Here is a 24,147-nt window from a genome sequence, read left to right on the forward strand (position 1 = left end):
ATTGTAGTGTCCAGGAAATGTATCTGTCACGTGGGGTAATCAAGGCATAAGTTGATGATGGGGTGCACATTGTTAAAGTCTCTGTGGAATTCTTCTAGAGTCTCTATATCACGGGTCCAAATCATAAAGATGTCATCAATGTATCTTAAGTAGAGGAGGGATAATAGGGGACGATAGGCTAGCACAGCTTTCTCTCTGTTAGTAATGTTATTTTGAGTATGGCAAAAAGCTGCTATTATGTAAATTATATCTCTGGATTCTTTTCCCTGCTCTTTTATAGCTCAAATTACTAGCTGCCTCTTTTGACCTGATCCAGAGTCCACTGAAACAAATGGTATCTCATGTTTGAATTCAGTGATCTCTGAATCAGATCCTTCATGTGTGTTGGCTAAACCCTTTCAGATTGTTTAGTAAGAGCTATGATACTGCAAAATATTCTTGTGAAAATCCTGATATTGACAACAGTTGAGGAATATTTTGGTACCTGAATGCCATTCACTGATTTAGCCATCTAGAATAGTCTCTAGCATCAAAATCAGATGCTTTCACATATTTGTGTGGGGTGTGATATATGGAAGTAGCCATTTAATGAAAAAGGAAGAATGAGGTCAGTAGAGTTAGCTGAAGGGAATCACTGGATTGAATTGGAATGTAAACTATTCATCTCAGCATCTAGAAAAAAACTTAAAAATCTCTTTCTTGAACAATAAGACTCAGAGCAATGAAGTAAAATAATTAGTTGCACAAAAAAAATATAGAGGAAGAAAAGTTTGGCCTTACCATCACCAACAAACTGAAGGAGTGCTAGGTCAATCTGTCTCTTCCAAGGTGACCCCTTCTGGAGTGCTATTCCATAGCCTGTAGTGGCGAATATGTATCCGCTGCCTATTGTTACAAGTTTGCAGCCCTCATCTCTTCCAGCCTTGTAATTGAGCACGGCTGCATCATAGATGAAAGCATCCAACTTCCTGAAATAAAAGACAGAATTTTACAAATCTGATTATTAGGAACAAAAATTGCCTGGCTTCTTTCACCCTTGTCATGAGTACTCTGTTCAATGTCATCAATGATATCAAATAACCCATATAACACGTAGTGCTGTACAGTCTGATATTAACAAAAAAGCCACCTATTTTTACTGTGTGGAGGGGAATACTATTATTATAAACACACACACTCATCCTCAGTACTTCTGTGTCCATAGCACTACAGGAATGAAAGAATATGTTGCAGAAAATTTCAAATCCTTTGACCCACCTTATTAAAAAATAACCAAATACAGATGACTTAATAACTATTTGTCTTTGAATTACACAGCACAGAAAAACCTCATCAGAGATATGTACATAAAGGAAAGGAAATAGCACCATCAATGGGTAGCCCAAAAATAGTGCAGTCAGGTTAGAGTCTGAGATGTAGTGAGGAAAATGCATAATTTCACAGGTAAAGCAAGAGTAGCTCACATGGGGAAGAGGAAGCCACTTAGTCAGTTGACAGCAGAGTGAAAGAGGATCTGATTCCAAGAAAGAACATGAAAGTGTACCTAGTGGTTAGAAATCATTTGGAAGTCAGTAATTCTGGGGTCCACTTCTGAGCTCTGCTACTGATTTCTTGGGTGACCTTAGGAAACTCAAATTGTGTCTCAGTTTTCCCCACTATATAATGGGTATAGCTAAATTTAAAAACATTAAAAGCAATTATTTTGAAAATACAAGCATTCCAAAGTCAGGAAGTACCAGATTTATGGTGATCTATGATATCTTAATTCTGCCCTCTCCCAGCTCCAACCTGTGTACCAAATGAAACAGGGATCTTATAGAAAAGACAAGTATATGACCTGACCCAAACCTGAAGAACAGCTTTGTGTAGCTTGAAAGTTTGTTTCTTTCACCAGCAGAAGCTACATGAAAACACATGATCTCTTCCACCTGGTCTCTCTAACGTGTGATAATGTAACTAAAAACTGTATCATGATAGAGATTGTATATTGCCATGTATATTGGACAAACTGGATAGTCTCTGCACCAAAGAGTAAACAGGCACAATTCAGATGTCAAGAACAAACAAACCTGTTGGGAAACACTTTAACCTCCCTGGACATTTATTAAAGGATTTAAAAATAGCAAACCTTCTACCAAAAAACCTTCTAAACTCAATTACAAAGAGAAACAGCTGAATTGGAGCTCATTAGCAAATTCAGTAATATATAATTAGGCCTCACTGAGGATCTAAATTAGTTAACATTCTACAGAGGCAACTTCCCCTGGGTGGACATCTACATCTTCCCATCAGCTTCACTGAATGACCTAAGTGACCTGACTGATCACCCTAATTTATAATGGATAGTAACTTCTTTCTTTTGCAGTAATTTTCTTACATATATACCTGCCTTTGTATTTCCACTCCTGTCCATCAGATGAATTAGTTTTTACCCACGGAAGCTAATGACCTAATAAATCTGTTAGTCTCTAAGATGCTAGAGGACTCCTTGTTGATTTTTAGTCAGTTCATACTTAGTTATTTTGGAATGCTGTCAAAATTTTCCTGAGGAATGCAGCAAACAGAAAAGATTATTTTTTAAATAGGTTATTACTTAGCTGAATGGAATTTCATGGGACAAAGAAATTTCAAAGCTTTTCTGAAAGCAGCTAACCTTTTTTAGAAAGAGAATAATTTCTAACAAAAAGTATTAGTGAACATAACCAGCTCCCCTTCTTTACTTGCCTCACACAAAGCGGAGTCTTATGGTACCTTAAAAGACTTACAGATTGAATTGGGTATAAGCTTTCCTGGGCAAAACACCCACTTTCTCAAAAACATGGAGTGGAGATTACAGATACTCCATACATCGCACAAGGTGGGTTTTACCCATGAAAGCTTAAGCCCAAATAAACCTCAAAGGGGGTAGCTGTGATAGTCTGTAGCTTCACAAAAAATGAGCAGTCCTGTAGCACCTTACAGATTAACTAATTCATTTATTGGGTAATGAGTTTTTGTGGGCAAGACCCACTTCTTCAGAATGGAGCAGATAAACCTATAGGGGAATGCTTTAGCCTCCCTGGACATTCAGTAAAGGATTTGAAAGTACCCACTCTTCTACAAAAAGGATTTTAGCACAAGATTACAGAGGGAGACATCTAAATTGGAATTTATTTGCAAGTTTGACACATTTAACCTTGGGCTTAACAGAGATCTCAGTTACCATATGCTTTACAAGGGCAATTTTCCCGCCTTGCTATTCACAGCTGACTTGCCATGACAAGTGACTCCCCACACCCCCCTTTTTTTCCTTTCTTCCCCCATCCCTGCCATTCTGGATTCTTATTATCTGCTCCAATCAGAGGAAGTGGATCTTACCCACAAAAGCTCATTACCCAATAAATGAATTAGTTAGTCTGTAAGGTGCTACAGGACTCCTCAGTGTTTTTGCAGACACAGACTAATATGGCTACTCCCCTGATACCTGCTGCAGACAGAAGAATATGAAGCCATTTTCAATAAAGTGCTTTGAAATCCTCAAGTGAAATGTAAAAAATTTCAAAGCATTGCTCATGTTAATTTATACTATGCACTCAAATCCTCCTCTCCTACCCCAGAAGTAATGCTTGCAAATAAGGAACAGGTATTAAAACAATAGTTTTTAAATTAAATTTGTTAAGAAAAAGGACCTACTGGGCCTCTATATAAGAAACTAGATATACAAAGCAGATCTTACCTGTGAATATTCTGGGCATATGCACTACAGGGTTTTCTGGGTGTGAAAACTGAAGAATTTGAGAAGTACTGTCAAAGAGCTGATGTCAGTACAGCAACTATCTGCACAAACACAATGTTTGGTACTGACAACTGTATATTTGTCATAAAATGGACTCTGCTATTATGGCAACAAGTAGCTATTTGATTAACTGAAGCCAGAAGTATTTGAAGAAAAATTAAATGATTACTTGGGGACCAAAGTTACAAAAGCACATTATCAACAAGCTCTAGTAGGAAGTTTAGAGCAATACCATTTTCACACACATTTCAGTCCCAAGAAATTATAGTTCGTATATGACTTGCAGACAGCTGTGTTCAATCATGATCATTGTGAGAGCCCTCAACAGGCAACATGCATAGCTCTTCTGTAGTGGCATTCTGCATAGAACGTGCCAGGATTTACAATAAAATTTCAGTATGCTTCAGGTTAAAAACAAAAACAGGGAAGGCTACATAACACAGACAATTCTTGATTCTGGTAAAATTTCAACCATTATAAGCCAACTTTTAAGTTAATAATTTTGACTACAAAAAAATTAGCCTGAAAATTGCCATGTTTTCTCTGAAGGTTGAAAATGTCAAAGAAAACTGGTGAGATTTTTTGACTCTATATCCATGCAGAAATACTCTGTGTATAAACTAACTACAGAATACAATCATTGGGACTTAATGTTGCTCCAAAAAATACAGGAGATCTTAATTCCCATACTGTTGCTATAGCCAGTCTCTCTACTTTTACAAATATTAAGTATATTGCTCACAGTTGCTATATTTCTTCACATTTCATTTGTAGTGAAAGGAGAGAGCTGGCTGATATATTTACAATTAACATTTGTCAAACTTACATGCCAAAAATGAAAGTTTATGCAAATTTTTACCCATGTTATGTGAAATTTTCTGTAACATTTCTTATTAAAATTTTATAGGTATTTTATCAGAATATTTATAAAATTTTGGATAATCTGTCAGTGAAAAAATTATCTACCATGATACATAAAATCTGAATAAAAATAAAGTCGGTCCATTTTGAAGCCTTCTTCAGGCTTCAAGCATTTTCAGAAATATTTGTGAAACTGTTTTACAATTCAGCTTCTGCTCTATGATTAATTTCACCCTATGGTATAAATTGGTAACTTTATGTATATCAATACTTGTTTATACACGTAAAACCCTGGGCAAAATCTGGATTTATGATCCACACTTGTGTAACTTTATATTAAAGATTTTGAACAAAGACTGTGGCCAGAATCTAGCAGAATACAATATCAGGATCTTGGCCCTCCACAGAATAATGGTCACAAGAGTCACCATCTTGATCCATTGATAAAGAACATATTTGTGGTGCTTCCTGAAGTCAAGGATGGGCCTCCATCTACCCTTTTTCCTCTGAGTTAGGAAGTATGTGGAATAGAACTCCCTGCCCCAAAACTCTGTGGAGACTGGTTCAACTAGAGATGCTCCTGAGAGGGCTCCCTGAAGAGGGACAGGGTAGGGGAGCATATAGGAGGCTAGAAATAAAAAGGATAGAGTATCCCTGGGCCACTAGCTCTTGGACCCACTTGTCCGAGGTAATGGTGGTCCAGAGGTCGAAAAGTGGGCAGAGATCATGGTGGAATGGATGGTGTCTGGGCTGTGAGGTAGCTAGAATAGAAAGATCTCTGAAACATTCAACCACACCTTCAAAACTGCTGTTTGGATCATTGAAGGTGGGATGCCACGGATGGTTGTTGCTGATGCCTATTGGCCCTTCACCACTGGGACCTGTGCCATTGGTGAGGTTCAAAACTTGCAGTGGCTGCTGGAACTGCTCCTGTGGTCTCTGATACAGACAGCAGTGGGCCCTCTTGAATGCAGGGTGGGCGCACATTCCCATTGCATGCAGTGTGGTGCAGGAATCCTTCACAGAGTGAGGGACTTCATCAGTTTTCTTGGCAAACAAATGCTGCTTGTCAAAGGGGTGGTCCTCCACTTTCTGATGCAGGTCCTTGGGAACCCCTCAGGGCTGGAGCCAGGATGTTTACCTCTTGACCACAGTGGAAGCCGTGACCCTAGCCGCTGTGTCCATGATGTCCACTGTGGACTGAAGAGCTGTGCAGGCAATGGTATACCCCTCACAGAAGACATTGATGAGGGCTGAGGGCTGTTGCTCAGGTAAGGAAGGGACCAACTCCTGCAGTGTGGAATAATTCAGATGGTCATAGATGGCTAATAAGGCCACATAATTTGCTGTCCATAGGAGTAACCTGCTGGATGAATAAACGTTGTGCCCTATGATGTCCCAGTCTTTACTCAGTTTGTCGTGAGGGGTGGAACCAAAGGACTTCGTCTAATTGCAGATAGGATCCACCACCACTGAGTTTGGCTGTGGGTAAGAAAATAAGAATTCCACATTCTTGGAGGCCATGAAGTATCACTTGTCTGCCCTCTTGTTAGTAGGAGATATGGATACTGATGTCTGCCATATAGCATTGATAGGGTCCATAATGGCCTCGTCCATGGACATTGTGATCCTTGAGGAAGAAAGAGGCTGCAGGCTGGGGAAAAGCCTCTATGGTTTGACTGGCACCTCCTGCAGGTCCTTTTCCTTGGCTACCCGCCAGAACAACTCTTGAAATGCCCTCGCGTTATCTGCAGGGGGAGGCAACACTGAGAGCACCGCATTGTCTGGTATCGATGAGGAATGGTGTAGAGAGGATCCATGCTCTCCCTCTGACAGGGAATCCTTGGCCCCAGACTGTTAAGACAGCAGGTTCGTCACTGACATAGTAGGTTGTGGCAACAGGAGGCAATCCCTGGACCCCATGGATGATGCTGACAGGGCATGGGAGTGGGACGACTGCACCTGCCATGATGACCACTGTGGCACCAGTTTGTGAAGGTAATAAGGTGAGATGTATGAACCACAGTGTTGGCAGCTGCAGGTAGGTTATGGCAGATTGCCAGTTGGAATGTCTGGGGCTGGAGTGTTCTGATGAAAAAATACTCCAGGAATCACCTCTTCCTGTAATGAGTATTCTGGACCCCCAGCCTTGTGAAAGCCCCGAGTGTAGTGATAGATATGGGAATGCTGGTGGCAATGGGGACACTCAGTGTGGAGAGCTGAGCAGTGCCAGTGCCAGCATCATATCTGCTCACGATGGTGAGTCTTCATGGTGCCATTTTGATGCTGTGCCACATTCTGGTACTGGAGACTTAGGCGCCGCATGGTAGTGGAGCACTGCCTCAGCTCTGGACTTGCACAGTGCCAAATCCAGTGCCCGATGTGAGTAGTGTGGAGATTTGGAGCACTGCCACTTGAGCTCTGGGTCCAGCACCGACGGTTGGATCTTGGCCTTTGAAGACCTCTTATGTCCTGGAGTAGAAGTGGCTGAAGGCAACAGTGCTGACACTGCCAATGGCTTTGAAGGCACTGAATATTGGAGGTTTGGTTCCAAGAGCACCATCTTCACCAGTGCTGGCATTGATGGCATGATGGACACCAGGGCATATTTTTCGTCTGGCATGGCCCCTGAAGATGGTGGCGGAGGCCAGGAAAAAGAGTCCACAGCTGCAGGTGGGGTGCTCACTGAGGCAGAAGGTCATGCAGAGTCTGTAAGCTTGGACTTTCATGCTGATTCTTTAACAGAAGGCTGCTGTGGGGCTCATGGTTGGAGGGACTTTTCATAAAGGTAAGTTTTGAGCTTGTTGGCTCAGTCCCTTCTGGCCCTCACTATGAAGCTGGAGCAATGGGTGCAGGACTGGGTCTGGTGGTTCTCATCCAAACAACTGATGCAGGAAACATGGCCGTTGGAGACTGGCATGGCTTCCCTGCATGTTGCACATCACTTGAAGCCTGGGGAGCCCGTCATGGCAATGACATGGTAACTAATCCTAACACTAACTTTTTTTTGGTTTTTTAAACTCTAACAGGAAGAAAAACTTGACTAACGGTAAATGATGTTAAACTAACTTATTCTTCTTTGTCTTTCAGAGAGAGAGGAAGAGTGAAGGTACATCTGTAGCCAAAGTCAGTAGAGAAGGCATGACAAAGTGTGGGAAGCCATGACTATAGAAGAATCTACAAACAATAGCATGAGGACACACTGTCGCACAGAGTGGAGCACCTATGAGGACACTACTCAAAGAGGAAAATGATTTTGTTATAGCATACTCAAACTTTATACAATAATAAAGATCCTTCTGGGACCTCACTGTAATATCATAAGTGGAAGAAATATTCCTTCATTTCTACCCCTTTCCTGTTGCTACCAGCCAAGGGCATGTTGGGAAATGTAGTCTCTGCCCTCTTCCAGGGCCAGCTCTCTAGGCAGGAAGCTGTCCAAGTAACTACCTCTCCCAGGGTGTCTTGGGTTACCCCATCATGGTCTGCAGATGCCCCTCTGCACAGTGCAGCAGGGGGGAAGGGAGAGAAACCAGACATAGATGGGGGTGCATTTGCAACCCTCTGAACATGGGGCAGTCATGTATTTAATACACATAAAAAACCTCCTGAGGACACTGGGAGTTTCACACAGAGATATGAATGTAGAATAAGCAGCAGAGGGCCACAATGAAAAAAAAATCTCCAGGGCATAATCCAGACCAATATTTTGCCTTAAGAAGAACCTGCACAAGATAAAACAAAAAGCAGTCAAGTAGCACTTTAAAGACTAGCAGAATGGTTTATTAGGTGAGCTCTCATGGGGCAGACCCACTTCTTCAGACCACAGCCACACCAGAACAGACTCAACACTTAAGACACAGAGAACCAAAAACAGCAATCGAGGACAAATCAGAAAAAAAAATGATCAAAGTGAGCAAATCAGAAAGAGTAGGGGGGCAAGAATTAGATCAAGCCAAGCATGCACAAGATAGTTTAGAAACAAACTAGAAACACCATACTTAAATGCACAATGTAATCCAGTAATCAAGAAATAATTAGCACCTGATTTTCAGAAGTAAAAATCAAAGGTTAGCTTTGGGCACCATCTAAAAAAACAAGTGTTTAGGTGACAGTTAGGGACGGAAAGGCTAATGATTGTGTGTGACCCTGACATTGTCTGAAGCTGCAGATGTAATTAGCACCTGGATCATTAGCACCTGGGCAAAGATGCCAAAATTAGGTATTAGAAAAACTACATTAAGCCCATGTAAAGTCAGTCAATCATCACAGATATATCAGAATAGAGCAAAGTTATTGTCCTTGATCTTTTGCTACTACAGGTTGAACCTCTCTCATACAGCACCCTTGGGCCCTGACTGGTGCCAAATGAGAGAATTTGCCAGACCACAGGAGATCAATATTGTCTAGCGCTTTACCAACACTTCACTGCTTATTGGACTCTTAGAAAACATTTAGGGGTAAATTACAGCTACATAATAGCAGAGGATACTGAGAGCCAGGTGTGGTGGCTGGAAACGAACTTTATGGGACCTGGGAAACTTGGCCACACCCACAATAAGTGGTCATCTGGCTAACTAAAATCACGCTGGATTACAGATGTTGCTGAATGAGTTCTGTATTAGAGAGGTTCAACCTGTATAAAAAGTGAAGCTACTCACCCTAGCTGCGTCTACACGTGCATGCTTCTTCGAAGTAGCGGCACCAACTTCGAAATAGCGCCCGTCACGTCTACACGCGTCGGGCGCTATTTCGAAGTTAACTTCGACGTTAGGCGGCGAGACGTCGAAGTCGCTAACCTCATGAGGAGATAGGAATAGCGCCCTACTTCGACATTCAACGTCGAAGTAGGGACCGTGTAGACGATCCGCGTCCCGCAACGTCGAAATTGCTGGGTCCTCCATGGCGGCCATCAGCTGGGGGGTTGAGAGATGCTCTCTCTCCAGCCCCTGCGGGGCTCTATGGTCACCGTGGGCAGCAGCCCTTAGCCCAGGGCTTCTGGCTGCTTCTGCGGCAGCTGGGGATCTATGCTGCAGGCACAGGGTCTGCAACCTGTTGTCAGCTCTGTGTATCTTGTGTTGTTTAGTGCAAGTGTGTCTGGGAGGGGCCCTTTAAGGGAGCGGCTTGCTGTTGAGTCCGCCCTGTGACCCTGTCTGCAGCTGTGCCTGGCATCCCTATTTCGATGTGTGCTACTTTGACGTGTAGACGTTCCCTCGCTGCGCCTATTTCGATGTTGGGCTGAGCAACGTCGAAGTTGAACATCGACGTTGCTGGCCCTGGAGGACGTGTAGACGTTATTCATCGAAATAGACTATTTCGATGTCGCAACATCGAAATAAGCTATTTCGATGTTGGCTGCACGTGTAGACGTAGCCCCTGTGTCCTATTTTGCTTTATTTGCTATTCAAGGACTATCATCAGCTCAGCTGTCACAATCTGAGTCACTGAGCAGGAGAAGCTCAGTGTCTCAGTTTTGAGAAACTAAAGGTGTTTCAGGGAATAATTAATGGGATGAAGTTAAGGATAAGGTTAACAAGTCCAAAGATGTATTTCTTTCTTCGCTTCTTCCTTAAACTTAATTGCTGAAATCCTTGGTTTGTGTAAATGTTCATTGCTCCATTGAAGCTGAAGGTCTGGTCTTATTTTATTATATAATTTAATATCCTTTAATGTTCTGCTGAGAAGCCCACTATTTGAAAATTTTAGCTATCTATTCTGTGAATACTTGCTTTCTCACTTGGATCAGCAGTTTCCTTTTTAGCTCTCATTATCTTTTTTAATGTCTTTCTTTCTTGCTTTTGTGCAACACATATAAAGGCAAATTATACAATTAAGGCTAATTAATGGAAGGGCGTTAATGGGAGACCTTTTCTTTCAATGACTTTTACAGATTTACTAATAAAATCACAGGTTTTTTTTTATGTTGGAAGCATGCCTAAATTATTCTGGATATGACCAAATTTGCTTCAACAGAATGACATGATGCAGAGGTTTCTGTGGCATAACTATTGACTAGGATTATTGATTCATCACAGAGATCAGGTCAACAGTTAGCAATTTTTCAAGCCACTACTATTTTTACGGTGTTATTTACTAACCGTGATTTTGCTCTTTTAAGTTTTGCATCAATAGCGTGCTTCTATGACTAAATCATTATGGATGACTGCATGATTTCTACATGAATTCTGCAGATATCTTACACGCAGGCTGTGGGCACACTAGCCCCTCCTTTTGGAGGGGGTATGGTCATATGGCACTTCGGCAGATGTTAAGGAGGTGCTATCATGAATATGCAGTGCCTCATTAGCATAATTGCAGCCGGCTGTGCTTCCATGGGAAGAAGGGTCTTTTGAAATGCATGTCTTTCAAAAGCCACAGCCACATTCTGTCCAAACTCTTTGCCTTTTAAAATAAATTCAGTAGTAGCAAGAACAGTTATCAGTTTTACAACAGCACTTACAGTGGGATTTTCTGTTTGAAGCAAATCTACTGGAATCTGCTCAAGGCTGGATAAAACATAATCATGTATCTGAGCCATTTCAAACCCTTTTTGTGGGATTTCTTTTTTCACATTTTGTGTGTTTAAATATGTTGCTCATAAAAGATACTGGACAGACAGTGCTGAAGAATGACTCTTCCATTTATCCAGAAAACAAGTACTATATACATCAGCGTCAGAGCATGACACATGCAATCTCTTAAATGTATCTTTGAAACCTGACCCCCCCAAGGGCCTATTTGTAAGGTTATCTAAGAAGATAATAAAGTCTCCACCATCATTCAATGCTTAGCCCTGGTCTATGTTACAGAGTTAGGTCAATGTAAGCTGCCGTGCATCAACCTATCACTTTAATTATCTACACTAAAATTTTGCTCTTGCCAATGTGTCTTGCCTGTTACACCAACTTAACTCTACCTTCATGAATGGCATAGAGTCAGTGTCAATACAGTTAGCTCAATACTGAGTCAGTCTAAACATTAAACTGCTTGTGTTGGCTGCTGCTGGCTTTCAGAAGCCATCCCAGAGTGCTTCACATTGACAGTTCAATTGGTGTAAGTCCTCCTGGTGAGTCCACCAACTGGTAAGACCTCCTAGTGAATCCACCAAACAAGGAGCATAGCATAGACATGAACAAGCAATACAATTACTGTGGCAGATGTAGACCATCATATGCATAATTTTGTAGTACAGACATGACCTTAATCTACTACAGCCTCCCTGCAGGGCTTGCCAATTTGTGCCAGATGGATACAGATACTTGTCCATTGGGAATCAGACAAAACTCATCACAGGGCCATACAACTTTAAACACTGCTAGCCTATGCTAGATTTGAGTAGGCAACCAGGAGCAAAAGATATGACCCAGAATTTTAAAAATCCAAGAAGTGAGTCTGAAGAAATGCTTGAAAATAACTCAGGCTATATTTAAAGCTTTTTTTTTTTTTTGGATGGACAGCAGTATTTTTGAAGTTAGCATATCCATTGAAATGCTGGGAGCAGAGATGGGATGAGGCTACAACTGGCAAGGGAAAGGAATCACACTAGATCTTCTGTTCCTTGTGTGACACTTTTCAGGCTGTGGCTGGAAGAGGCAGAAATGCCATTGTAAATTACAGCTGCAAAGTATTTTTCCTATTCAACTGCTTGACAAAAAATATTCTGCTTTGCTATCTGATGTTTTGGTTTTCAATAGTGCTAGCCTACGGTAACCATCCATATAGACCCTTATAAGAACAACAAATTTCTTCAGAATCCACATACTGTATTTTGAGACACTTCAAAGCTGTTTGCTTGTTAGGGGGAACCTACATTACCTGCCTATTCCTTATAATCATATGAGTTAAAACATAAGCTAACCTATTTATCTGATTGATAGATAGGGAATGATTTTCTCCTCTTCATCTCTCTCTTGTCTTAAAATACCTCACTGAAATTCATACATGGAAAATGCAGAGACCAATATAAAAGCAAATTTCTGCGAGACCTTTGACATCATACTGCATTTTGACTGATTGTAAAGTCTTTACCTCATCTGTTAGGCCAACTTCAGGCTACCAGGAAAACTCATATGAATCTTTGTGCATCATTCATCTATTGTGACCTGAATTGTGACACACAACTCATTCTCAGTCTAATTCCATTCACATCCTTTTCAGTCCCTCTAAGTACCTTCTGAATTCATATAAAAATTTCTCTCAGCAACAAAAATGACTGAAAGTAAAAGGTGTAATTATTGTTTTATGTGGTAGGATAAATCTTGCTTCAAGTTAAGACACTAAGGCGATGAAGTACTTCTAAAGCTTCAGTTTAGGAAAATAAGAAACTCAAAACTAACATCTAGTTGAGGGAATATTTTTTTTTTAGATTTAAGGCTTTGATTCAGTAAATGCAGCATAAATACAGCGCATATAAATGCATGTCTGTTATCATTACCAAATCAAACTGACAATAACACTAGCACAGTAATTTTTCAAGAAAAAAAACAAGATTTCCCAGATGGAACGAAGTAGAACAAGGTCTTTAATTAATTCAATCCTCTGTTCCTTTATTTCTACTTTTAAAAGGCTAAATATAATTACATTTTAAAGGGTGATTTAGACAGAAATGGAATAAAAATACCTAGGGAGTATGTATGTTAACACTGATATGCTTCTAAAGGAATTTAAAAGCACAGAAATAAATGGCCGTACTTCAGTATTTTCCAAAGGATAAGTCATGAACAACTTTTAGGGGAGCATGGATCTCTCAATTGTTCTCAGCTTTTCCTCTCTTTTCCACATTACTTACACTTGTGAAGAAAATTTTTAAAATATGACCTACCTGACACAATGATTTCTGAGTTCATAAATAATAATTATCAAGTGTGCATTCCCCCATTCATGTCAATGGGCGATATGGCAGATACCAATGATACTTTAGTTTTCTGCTCATCAATGCATGTGAGGAAGGACAGGAAAGTTCTACACAAACCAGTGTGAGTTTTCATTCTTTTCACATTGCAGGAATGATGGGGAATGACTAGTTTTATTTCCCTATGGATAAAGGGTCTTCAGCTTTTGGAAGTTTGGAAAACACTACCAAAAAGCTATGTACAATGTAATCCTTTAAAATTTGTGCACTCAACGGCACATCCTAGTGGCAGTACACCAACCATTTCCTGTTTACTTCAGGCACTAATAACAGTGGCAATAGTAAAAAGGAAGAAAATTATTCGCAATTCCAGTTGGAAATCTTTAATCCTATGAGATTTCAGATTTCAGAACTGATATTTTAACAAACAGATCTCTAAATAAAGCTTAGTACCCTATGGATAATACCCTTACAATCTCACTCTCATTCAATCACAGCTTTCCCCCCAGTCTCCAATTTGTGTGAATCCAAATGTATATCAAATGAGAATAATTCTATTCACTGTGCAGATATGTGAACGTAAACTAAGGCTCAAATACAGTACAAGAGTGCAAACTGCAGTTGCATTACCGCAGCCATAAAAAACAAACTAAATGAAGTTATTGGCTAACTCATCCAACCAGAAGAAAATATATGGAGTGGGCTGATCAGGTCAGTAGAGTGTTTGCACAGAGTGACACACAAAAACATTACTCACATGTATAGATATTCAGATGTTTAAAAGAAACCCTATTTGGATTTTACATTTCAAACTAATTAGGCACTGCTCTGCATTAAATGCAGGGCTGGATTAATCATTGCATCATAGGGTTGGAAGATACCGCAGTAGGTCATCAAGTCCAAACCTCTGCTGAAAGCCGTAACAATAACCAATTAAATCACCCCAGCCACGGCTTTGTCAACCTGGGACTTAACGACCTGTAGGGAAGGAGATTTTACCACCTCCCTATGTAACCTGTTCCAGAGATTCACCACTCTCCAGTGAAATAGTTTTTCCTAATGTCCAACACAGACCTCCCTGACAGCAAATGGACACAATTGCTTCTAGTTTTGTCATCTGTCAACACTGAGAACAGCCTCTCTCTGTCCTCATTGGATTCCCCATCAGGTAGTTGAAGACTGCTATCAAATTTCCTTTGACTCTTCTCTTCTGTAGACTAAATTTCTACAGACATTCTGATTCTGTTTTACAGATGTAAACTGCAGAAATGTATTCTTAGTCTCAAAAACTCTCCAATTTATTGCCTGATAAAGGGGCTGGCAGCTGCAATGAGAGGATTAAAGCCATCCAGAAGCTAGTTGTGTAACTCTCATGGGTTACTTTATGTTTCTTGGACATTTTCCTGTAAAACATTGGCAGCCAGTTATTTGAAGCATCAACTATCTGTTCTGTTTGCATATCGAAAAATTGGATGTACCAGTATATACTTTCATCAGCTCCTATAAGGAAGATCAATAATTTGTTCCTCAGCACACATTGTATTTAGACACTCAAAAAATCCCTAAGTACTAACTGTCCTGAAGAAATTCTATGCAGCAATTTTCCTGAAAGTTTCCTCTTTACAGAACAGGTTTTAGGGCATACACTTGAAAAGCTATACAGGGTGGAGTATGATTTGGAATTTAAAAGGCTCTCAAATATTTCAAGGCATTTTATGGTTATTCCTATAACCCTGTCGCAGAGCTGTTGACTATCCAGCCTACCTGTGATAGGCTCTGCTGAAGGGAATGCATCAACTCACATTCATATGAGGGCAGGTCTACTCTAGACCTTAAAGTTAATCATAGATATACAATTCAAGGTACCACAGTTGTATAGCTGGGATCCACATATCTGTGATCAAACTATCTGGCCCACCTAACTGAGAAAGGTAGATTGAAGAAACTCTCCCATTGACCTCCTTTACTCCTGACAGGAATGTGGAGTGGAGGGGTTGACTGTCAATCACTGATAGTTTGATTTTGTACTTCCCCGCTAGGCACACAAAATCAAATCCCAGAAGATCAAACTTGACCAGGTGGATCTCCCATCTAGTGCAGATATACACGGAGTATAGTGAACTGGGTAAGCAGGGAGTAAGTAGGCAGTTAATTAAGCAAGGATCACTAGGTCATAACAAAAGTATTTAAAATGTTGAGCTATAGAAAGCTCCTGAAAAGGAAGCTCCAAATGACGGGGTTCCTTGTGAGCAGGAACTGGACAAACACTCTCCATGCAGTGAGGCCTGAGGGAAAGACCCTGAACAAACAGAAGAAAGACTGCAGATATTTCCAGGCAGCAGAGATATCTAAACCCTTACAGCAGAAGGTGCTGCCAAAGGAAACAAGAGGCTTTTGTTCTGTAACTGAAGTGTTAGCTGGGTTCGGCTCATTTTTGGAAGCTTTACCAAAAGAACACTGTGGCAGACCACAGGCAGCACAACTCAAGAGCATAGTGGGATTCAAATATTCTGAGAGCCGGGTCAGTGCCTCTTTGTTCCCCACCTAGGCTCACAACATGTGGCCCAGCCACAGCTGGGACTCGTTAACAATCAGTCTGAAGCAAAAAGGTTAATCATATGCCTGCTGACAGTTAAAACAATGAAACACCTTATAGACTAACAGATATTTTTGAGCATAAGCTTTTGTTGGCAAAGACCTGCTTTGTCAGATGCATACTGCCAGTAAGGCTTTCTGGCTAGCTATAAAAGGTGTCCCCAGGCAGAAAGAGGGAAGGAATAGATGAGCAGACCAGGAAGAGGGGTTGGATGATTGAGGTTCTGGAAGAGAGACAACTGGAGGTGGGGAAGGTGCTAGAGGGAAGTGGTGGGATGAGTGGCCCAGGAAAAGGCTGCTGTGTTTGGGTCAAGGGAAAAGCCGCATCAGTGGCCAGCCATCTAGGGTCCCTGGGCCAGAGCTCAGGGTAGTGAGTGGGCCTGGACTCCCCCTACCCTTCCCCTGGAGAGCTGCCCTAGTGGAAGGAGAGGTAGCAATGCAGAGAAAACCCACAGACCTCCAAAGTAACAGAATTATGGACATTACAAATGACAAAGGCTTATTATGAAATCCTAACCATCTCCCTGTGGATGCAGGACTGATCCCCCCATTTTTCTAATGCACTATAAGGGTACACATGTCACAATCTGAAGGTTTTTGAAATTTAAGTGGAAATAGCAAACTTACTATTTCACTTTTCCAGATGATGTGTAATGAAATGGGTTGTCGGACACAAAACTGGATTTGAAAATTGATGGAATGTTGAGCATTCCAAGACTTTCAGGGTTGTTCACAACATAACACTATGGAATCTAAGATTTTTTTTCAATGTGTTAAGGTCTTCAAATAGCTATTAACAGGCTGCACTTTTAGGTTACATCTAAACTAGAAGGTTTTTCTGGCAAAACTGAGCTTTTGTCAGAAAAACCCACAGAGCGTCTACACACAAAATGTGCTTTGTTGACAGTCTGTTGACAAAACTCGGCACATCTGCCGGTAGCACTGTACCACTCCATGTTCAGGTATAATGCCTTTCTTGACAGTTTCCTGTTGACAAAACAGCTGTGTATACATTTCTGGGCACTTTTGTTGACAGACAGGACTTCCGATTCGGGGGCAGCTCTGTTTGCAGAGCTCCCAGTCAGCTGTTGTGTTGAGAAAGAGCATCGACAGAGTGGATCACTCCTTCAGTCTGCTTTTATGAGTAGATGCAATCTGTCAAAAGAAGTTTGGCTGGGAAATTCCTTCCAACAGTGACTTCTGTTGACAGATGATTCTCATGTAGACGTAGCCTTACTGAAATTTTATTCATATTAATGGAGTGAAGATTCAACCATTTAAAAACAGTTATTTTAAGTTGCTTCTTTTGCTCCTTTTAAGTTCTATTTTGACACGTTGAAAGATGCAAAAAGGAGTAAGACTGGCAACGCTGGGGTAGAAACAGGAAGTGAGAAGAACAATCAGAGGACATGTGTCTTTTGGGAAAATGACTTACTCTATGGAGAGCTCTCTGGGTTTTTTTGGATAACTATTTAGAACACTATTACTTGAAGTTACGCAGGAAATAGCATGAAAGAAAGTATACAAAATTCAAATTTGGCTAACCAAAATTAGAGGGACTGCATGATCCAGGGCAGTATTTCTCAGTCAATTGACTGGCCATGAAAGGCAATCTAGAAAATTTTGAGGCATTAAAAATGTCGTTACATTCTAAAGTCCCACAACCCTCCTGCCTGCACAGCCTCGCCCTTCTCAAAACTCTCACACCTAGTGTACTATGCTTTTCTTTCCAGATGTATTACTCTTCCCCTCCCCAGGTAATGGTTAAATGCTTTGGAGAGGGAGCAAGAACTTCTTCCGGCCATTTTGTACATGTTAGTGGATAATTGGAGTCTGCAAAGCTGTGAACTGGACACATTTCAAAAACACAAAAAAAAATCCAAAAAAGGGCTAACGAACAAGAACTTTGTGATGGGATTATTTGAACCTGCCTGAGCATCTGGAACTTTGTTGAGCCTTATTAATGTTAAGCATTATGGCCATTTCTACACATGCCACTTTTTCTGAAAGTGGCATGCTAATACACGGCCTGAAAAATGCTAATGAGGAGTAGATGTAAATTTCCGGTGCCTCATTAGCATACTGTCACATGATTTGGAGTCTGGAAGAAGCCCTTGCAGGCTCTAGAGGCGCGGCACCTGGGGAATCTCCCATAAGGAAATCCTCCTTCCGGAAACTCCTTTTTCCGGAAAATCTTCTGGACTCCAAATCATGTGACCATATGCTAATGAGATGCCAGAAGTTTACGTTGGTGACTCTTTGGCATTTTTTGGGCTGTTCATTAGCATGCCACTTTTAATAACCTATTTGATTTTTGGATTAATATTTTCACACCATCCTATATTCACATGGGAAACATCTCTTTCAAGCCATTCTGCTCAGCTTGTTCTCAGTTGTCTTTTACAAAGGTTCCTACTTGGCATGATTACAAAATAATTCCTCTGTCAGGATTTTCTTTTTAAATAAACCAATATTCAAGTGACACTGTTGAAGCACCCTAATAACTTTAAACATGCCTGTAGGAAAATAGCATTGACTTTAGTCTAATAAAAATTGTGTACTGGTCTTGCATTCCAAAAATCTAAAAGCACATTTCCTAGTTAATCCTTAGGGTATGTCTATACCACCAAATTCTGGGGAGAAAACTAATGATGACATGTGTAAGGTGCCAAAAATAAAGTTGCCAAAGCACATTTACACTTGCTCCGTGTTGACAAATAATGTCCATTTCTAAGCTCCCCTGTTAACAGAAGGAGAAATGCACAGTGGCTATGCATCCACCAGTGCCTAGTGATACCATCTGTCACTAGGTGTTGTGGGACTTCAAAACAGAATGTGAGGCATCTTGGAACCATGCAAAATAGCCTGTCAGGCACTGCTTTGTTCAGGGGCTTCCAGCATCCTTTCTTGCTTTTTTCCAACCAGCATTCTCCATTGTGTATGCCAGAATCTGCAGTGAGAAAGAATGGATCATGCTGTCATGTGCTCTGTTAACTATCCTTAGGACAACACAGATGGCAGCTGAGATCCTCTTAAAGTTACTGACAGAGGAAGAAGACTCAGAGGAGTTTGACAGCGTGCATGATATGGACAAAGGCAACTCGTCATTGCATTGGGCACTCACAGAGCAGTTGTGCATGGTAAATTGGTGGTTCTGGGCTAGGGAAACCAGAACTGATTGGTGGGATCACATTGTCATGCAGGTGTGGGATTAAGAGCAGTGGCTGCAGAAGCTTCATATGCTTAAAGCAACCACCTTGGCGCTGTGTGCTGAGCTGGCTGCCGATCTACAGTACAAAGACACCAGAATGAGGTCTGCCCCCTTGAATGAGAAGTGTGTGGCAGTTGCTGTTCAGAGGTGGATGAGTCCCGATTGCTACCACTCAGTTGCAAATTGGTTTGTAGTGGAGAACTCTATCATTGGCACTGTAGTGCTGCAAGTGTTCAGGACAATAAATCACATTCTGCCACATACGACTGTGATTCTGGGAAATGTGCATGACATATGGACTGGGTTTGAGGACTTGAAGTTTCTCACCTGTAAGGGGGCCATAGATGGTACAAATATTCCAATTTAGTTCCAGCCCACCTTGCCACAGAGTACATCAACAGGAATGGATACTTCCTGATGGTGTTGTAGATGCTTGTGGACCACTATGGGCATTTCATAGACATCAGAGAGGGATGGTCTGGAAAGGTGCATGATGCAGGAACACTGGCCTCAGGCCTGCCGATGGGGAGAGAATGGGCCAAAGTAGCAGCAGAGGTGGCTGGAGTTCTAGGCCCCTTTGAAGTGCTACAGCAACACTGCTCCTCAGTTGTGCAGAAGAGGACCTTATTTCCAGACCATGAGATTACAGTGGGAAATGTGAACTTGCCCATTGTGATCCTGGGAGACCTGGCCTATCCCTTTCAGCCCTGGCTCATGAATCCATACACGGGGCACCTGGACAGCAGTAAGGAGTGGTTTAACAACAGGTTGAGTAGGTGCCATATGGTGGTTGAATATGCCTTTGGGTGATTGAAAGTGAGATGGAGGTGTTGCCATGGCAGGCTGCACCTCACCAAGGACAATATTCCCATGATTATTATGGCTTGTTGTATGTTGCATAATCTGCATGAAAAGTAGGGGGAATTGTTTGCTCAGGGGTGGACTACTGAGGCACAGTATTGGCTGTTGAGTTTGAGCAGGCAGGCAATATAGCTCTTAAAGGTGCACAAAGGTGACAATATCAGGAAGGCTTTGAGAAAGCACTTTGAAATAAACCTCTCTAACATTTGTTTCCACATGTTCCCCCTCCCCAATGTAACACACAATCAGGAGCATGCTTTTAATGCCCACACTTGTGATTGCAGTAACTGGTATGTGACATTGTTAAACAGAAAGTAAGCGTTGAATCATTCTGAAAGTGTGCTTTTATACACTAGAAAGCAGTTACAATGAAGTCAGACCTGCCTCGCCACACACACTACTGCACACTATAGCCGTGTCTATACGTGCACGCTACTTCGAAGTAGCGGCACTAACTTCGAAATAGCGCCCGTCACGGCTACACGCGTCGGGCGCTATTTCAAAGTTAACTTCGACGTTAGGCGGCGAGACGTCGAAGTCGCTAACCCCATGAGGGGATAGGAATAGTGCCCTACTTCGACGTTCAACGTCGAAGTAGGGACCGTGTACTCGTTGCGCGTCCCGCAACTTCGAAATAGCGGGGTCTGCCATGGCGGCCATCAGCTGAGGGGTTGAGAGACGCGCTCTCTCTCCAGCCCCTGTGGGGTGCTATCACCGTGGGCAGCAGCCCTTAGCCCAGGGCTTCTGGCTGCTGCTGCTGCAGCTGGGGATCCATGCTGCAGGCACAGGGTCTGCAACCAGTTGTAGGCTCTGTGTATCTTGTGTTGTTTAGTGCAACTGTGGCTGGGAGGGGCCCTTTAAGGGAGCGGCTTGCTGTTGAGTCCGCCCTGTGACCCTGTCTGCAGCTGTGCCTGGCACCCTTATTTCGATGTGTGCTACTTTGGCGTGTAGACGTTCCCTTGCAACACCTATTTCGATGTGGTGCTGCGCAATGTCGAAGTTGAACATCGATGTTGCCAGCCCTGGAGGACGTGTAGACGTTATTCATCGAAATAGCCTATTTCGATGTTGCTACATTGAAATAAGCTATTTCGATGTAGGCTTCACGTGTAGACGTAGCCTATATCATAATGATTGAGGTCAGTCACAGTGCCTAGGGTTAATAATTTTCCACTGAATTACCAAATTTTTCTTTATACCTGTGGAAGCAGTAGAACCATTTGTATTTCCAAAGACTTAAAATTGAAGCCACCAAAAATCCTATCTTTGTTCAAATATTTACATACCTATAGACAGCACTCAAACTGCAAATAAGAAAGGGTTGGACAGCCCTTAATACAAAATTACATGTCTTTCTTTGCATTGAGCATTGGGAAATGGGAACATCTGCAGAAAGAGAAAGAGAGGGACATTTGTTGCATGAAGAAATTGGTTTGCTACTTGCTAAATGGCAGCACCAAACCAACATGAAAACTATTTTAATGGTATTTCTAATAGTGATGGTCAAGGCTCAAATGATTTGGAGGTTCAGTTCAGAAAAGTATACAAAAAAGCTGATGCTTATTCAAAGCCAATGGGAAGCTTCAGATCCGAAAAACTGCCAAACTTATAGTTCTCAAAAGGCTACTTTCTAGTTTGATTTTTATATGGATACCACAACATTATGGTTGAATACCTAGTACTTAGCAAGTATCTATTACCGTACAAAGGGAGATCAGGCTCCTGCTCCATGGAGTTTACCTTCTAAATTAGATGCTGACAATACAGTACAAATATAGGGACATGAAAGAATGAATGAAGAAAGAAACTCAACATTAAACCTTCAAGCAGCTGATGCTTTTAGTGCTGCAGGAGGTCATGGGTTCTGTTCACAGTTTGTTAGCCGGAGTAATGTCATTCCACAACACAGCATCAAAATTGCCAGGATCAAGGAAAAAAGCTTAAAGGTATGGAATGTGATGAAGGTGAGAGACAGAACGTAAAGAATAAGCATGAAGAAAAGGGCCTGTGAGCCTGGCCCACAGGAGTTCACTGGTGACCTGACTGACAGTGGTTTCAGTTGAGAGGGCTGAAGCTGACCTGCACAAGAATTAATGTAAAGAGGGCCTGAAAGCTCTGAGAATAGACCACATGCTAAAGAAATTGGCACATAAAGGGGACGAGAGAAATGGGGCAGTTGTAGAAAAGACTAGAGCTACCTATGGTTGTGAAAAAAAAGCATAAACAGCAATCAAGTTGACCTTTTTGTTCTTAAAACAGATAGTCGAGGGTATGAAAAGTTTGATTTTTCTTTTTGTATTTGTGTGCTGTACACCTACTGTGACTGTTTATTTTAGGTTTTGTTTTGATATTTTATTTAATAAACATGAACAGAAAATTTCAGATCAGAAGCAACAACAGAAGCCAGAATGCAAGAGGGGCAGGTCAGTTCACTGAGATTAAGCCACCTGTATGCTATGCATGAAACAGAAGAGATGTGGTAACAGAGAGCACAAGTGACGTACATGTTATTTAAGAACATAACAGGAAGCCTCTGATGTGTACCCTGGCCTGCAACATGGTGCTCTGTGGTAACAGAGTGAGCATCCACAATCATAACACTGATCTGGACCCTTTGCAGAATTTGCCCTGCAGAGTCTAAGGGGAAATAATATCCAACTCCTTCTGCAGAAGTCCTATAATCCCACTAGCATGAAGCTACTAGGATATAATGAAAGACAAAGTGGTATTTTTGTAGTCTGAAACTTTAGCAGCTGATGATGTATTTTTACTTGACTTTTAATCCTTCTTTAGATGGCATGAGACAAAATACTTAAGAATCTAGCTGTATGTTTTATACTGACCTGGAAAATATCATCTGTTGCACAAGCGTCAGTCAAGGGAAAGACAGTAGACATCTAGGGATGTCCAGTTTGAGAAATCACTTAGAGGAGGAACAGAAATTCTAGTGGGAAAAGTCCATGAAAAATGAATAGTTCATGCTGTCAAGAGGATTAAACTTTGTAGGGAGAAGGAGATGCTGGTGCAACAGGAATGAGTTTTGATTTCTAATGGATATTCAGAATTCCCTTGCAATCAGCCAATAACCTTTCTTCACATACTAGCCTCTGAGTGGTGTTTTCTGTTTCACAGCAACTTTTTAGAATCTTTCAGAGGGCAAGACTTTGTCACAAATGAGGAGCTTTAGATCAGAGCAGGACAATAACCACTTCATGTTCAATTCAAGAGGAGAGAGTGAGGATGGCTGGGCCATGCTCTCAGAAAACCATCATCCAGCATAGTCTCTCACATGGAACCTGCAAGGAAAATGCAAAAGAGGAAGACCTCTGACAATGTGGAGAAGATCTACTGAGGCTGAAGGGTAACAATTGGGCTACTCCTGGAGCCAGCAAGAAGTTTTGTCTCAAGACAGAGTGAAGTGGAGGAGACTTGTATATGACCTATGCTTCACTTGGAGTACTAGAGTATAAGTCAAGTAAGTCAAGACAGTGCAAGAAGCTGTGTAAAAAAATCATGCTGCATAAACCATGTACAAAAGAAACACAAGCACATACAACAACCCAAATTCACAATATTTGGCCAAAACAAATATTTTTGTTGCGTGTAGCTATCTTCAAGAAATGTCATATATGAAGCAGAAAGGCTCAGCTGTCCTAACACATACCCAAACATAGAACTTAGTTTAGTCAGGCATAAGCTGCAGCACTGCCTTCGGTTTTGGGCAACTTGCATTTTCAAAAGACATTGACAATTCAGAAAAGAGCAATAAAAATGAAAAATGTTCATAGGACCTGACCTGGAGTACAAGTAAAAGCTAAGAGAGAGCTGAGCATCTGGATATAAGAAGAGACATAAAACAGCTGTTTACCAGTACACAAAGAAAGTTTATATTAAAATGATAGGCAACAGTTATTTGAATTGGAGGCCCAAACAAAAGTAACAGTTAAAACAAAAGCAGGAAAATTAACTTCCATACTAACTTTAAATATTGAA

General features: G+C 41.4%; 1 protein-coding gene across 1 annotated transcript in view; it reads right to left on the reverse strand.

Annotated features, from left to right (window-relative positions):
* GRIN2A (glutamate ionotropic receptor NMDA type subunit 2A) overlaps window positions 1-24,147 on the reverse strand; it is a 476,283-nt gene that overhangs the window by 51,848 nt on the left and 400,288 nt on the right. Inside the window, exon 11 of the mRNA XM_075010498.1 lies at window positions 781-968. Within this exon, the coding sequence (XP_074866599.1) occupies window positions 781-968 (188 nt within the window). The remainder of the gene's footprint in view (window positions 1-780; window positions 969-24,147) is intronic.

The sequence above is a fragment of the Carettochelys insculpta genome, chromosome 16, assembly GCF_033958435.1.
Source record: "Carettochelys insculpta isolate YL-2023 chromosome 16, ASM3395843v1, whole genome shotgun sequence".
Classification (NCBI taxonomy): Eukaryota; Metazoa; Chordata; order Testudines; family Carettochelyidae; genus Carettochelys; species Carettochelys insculpta.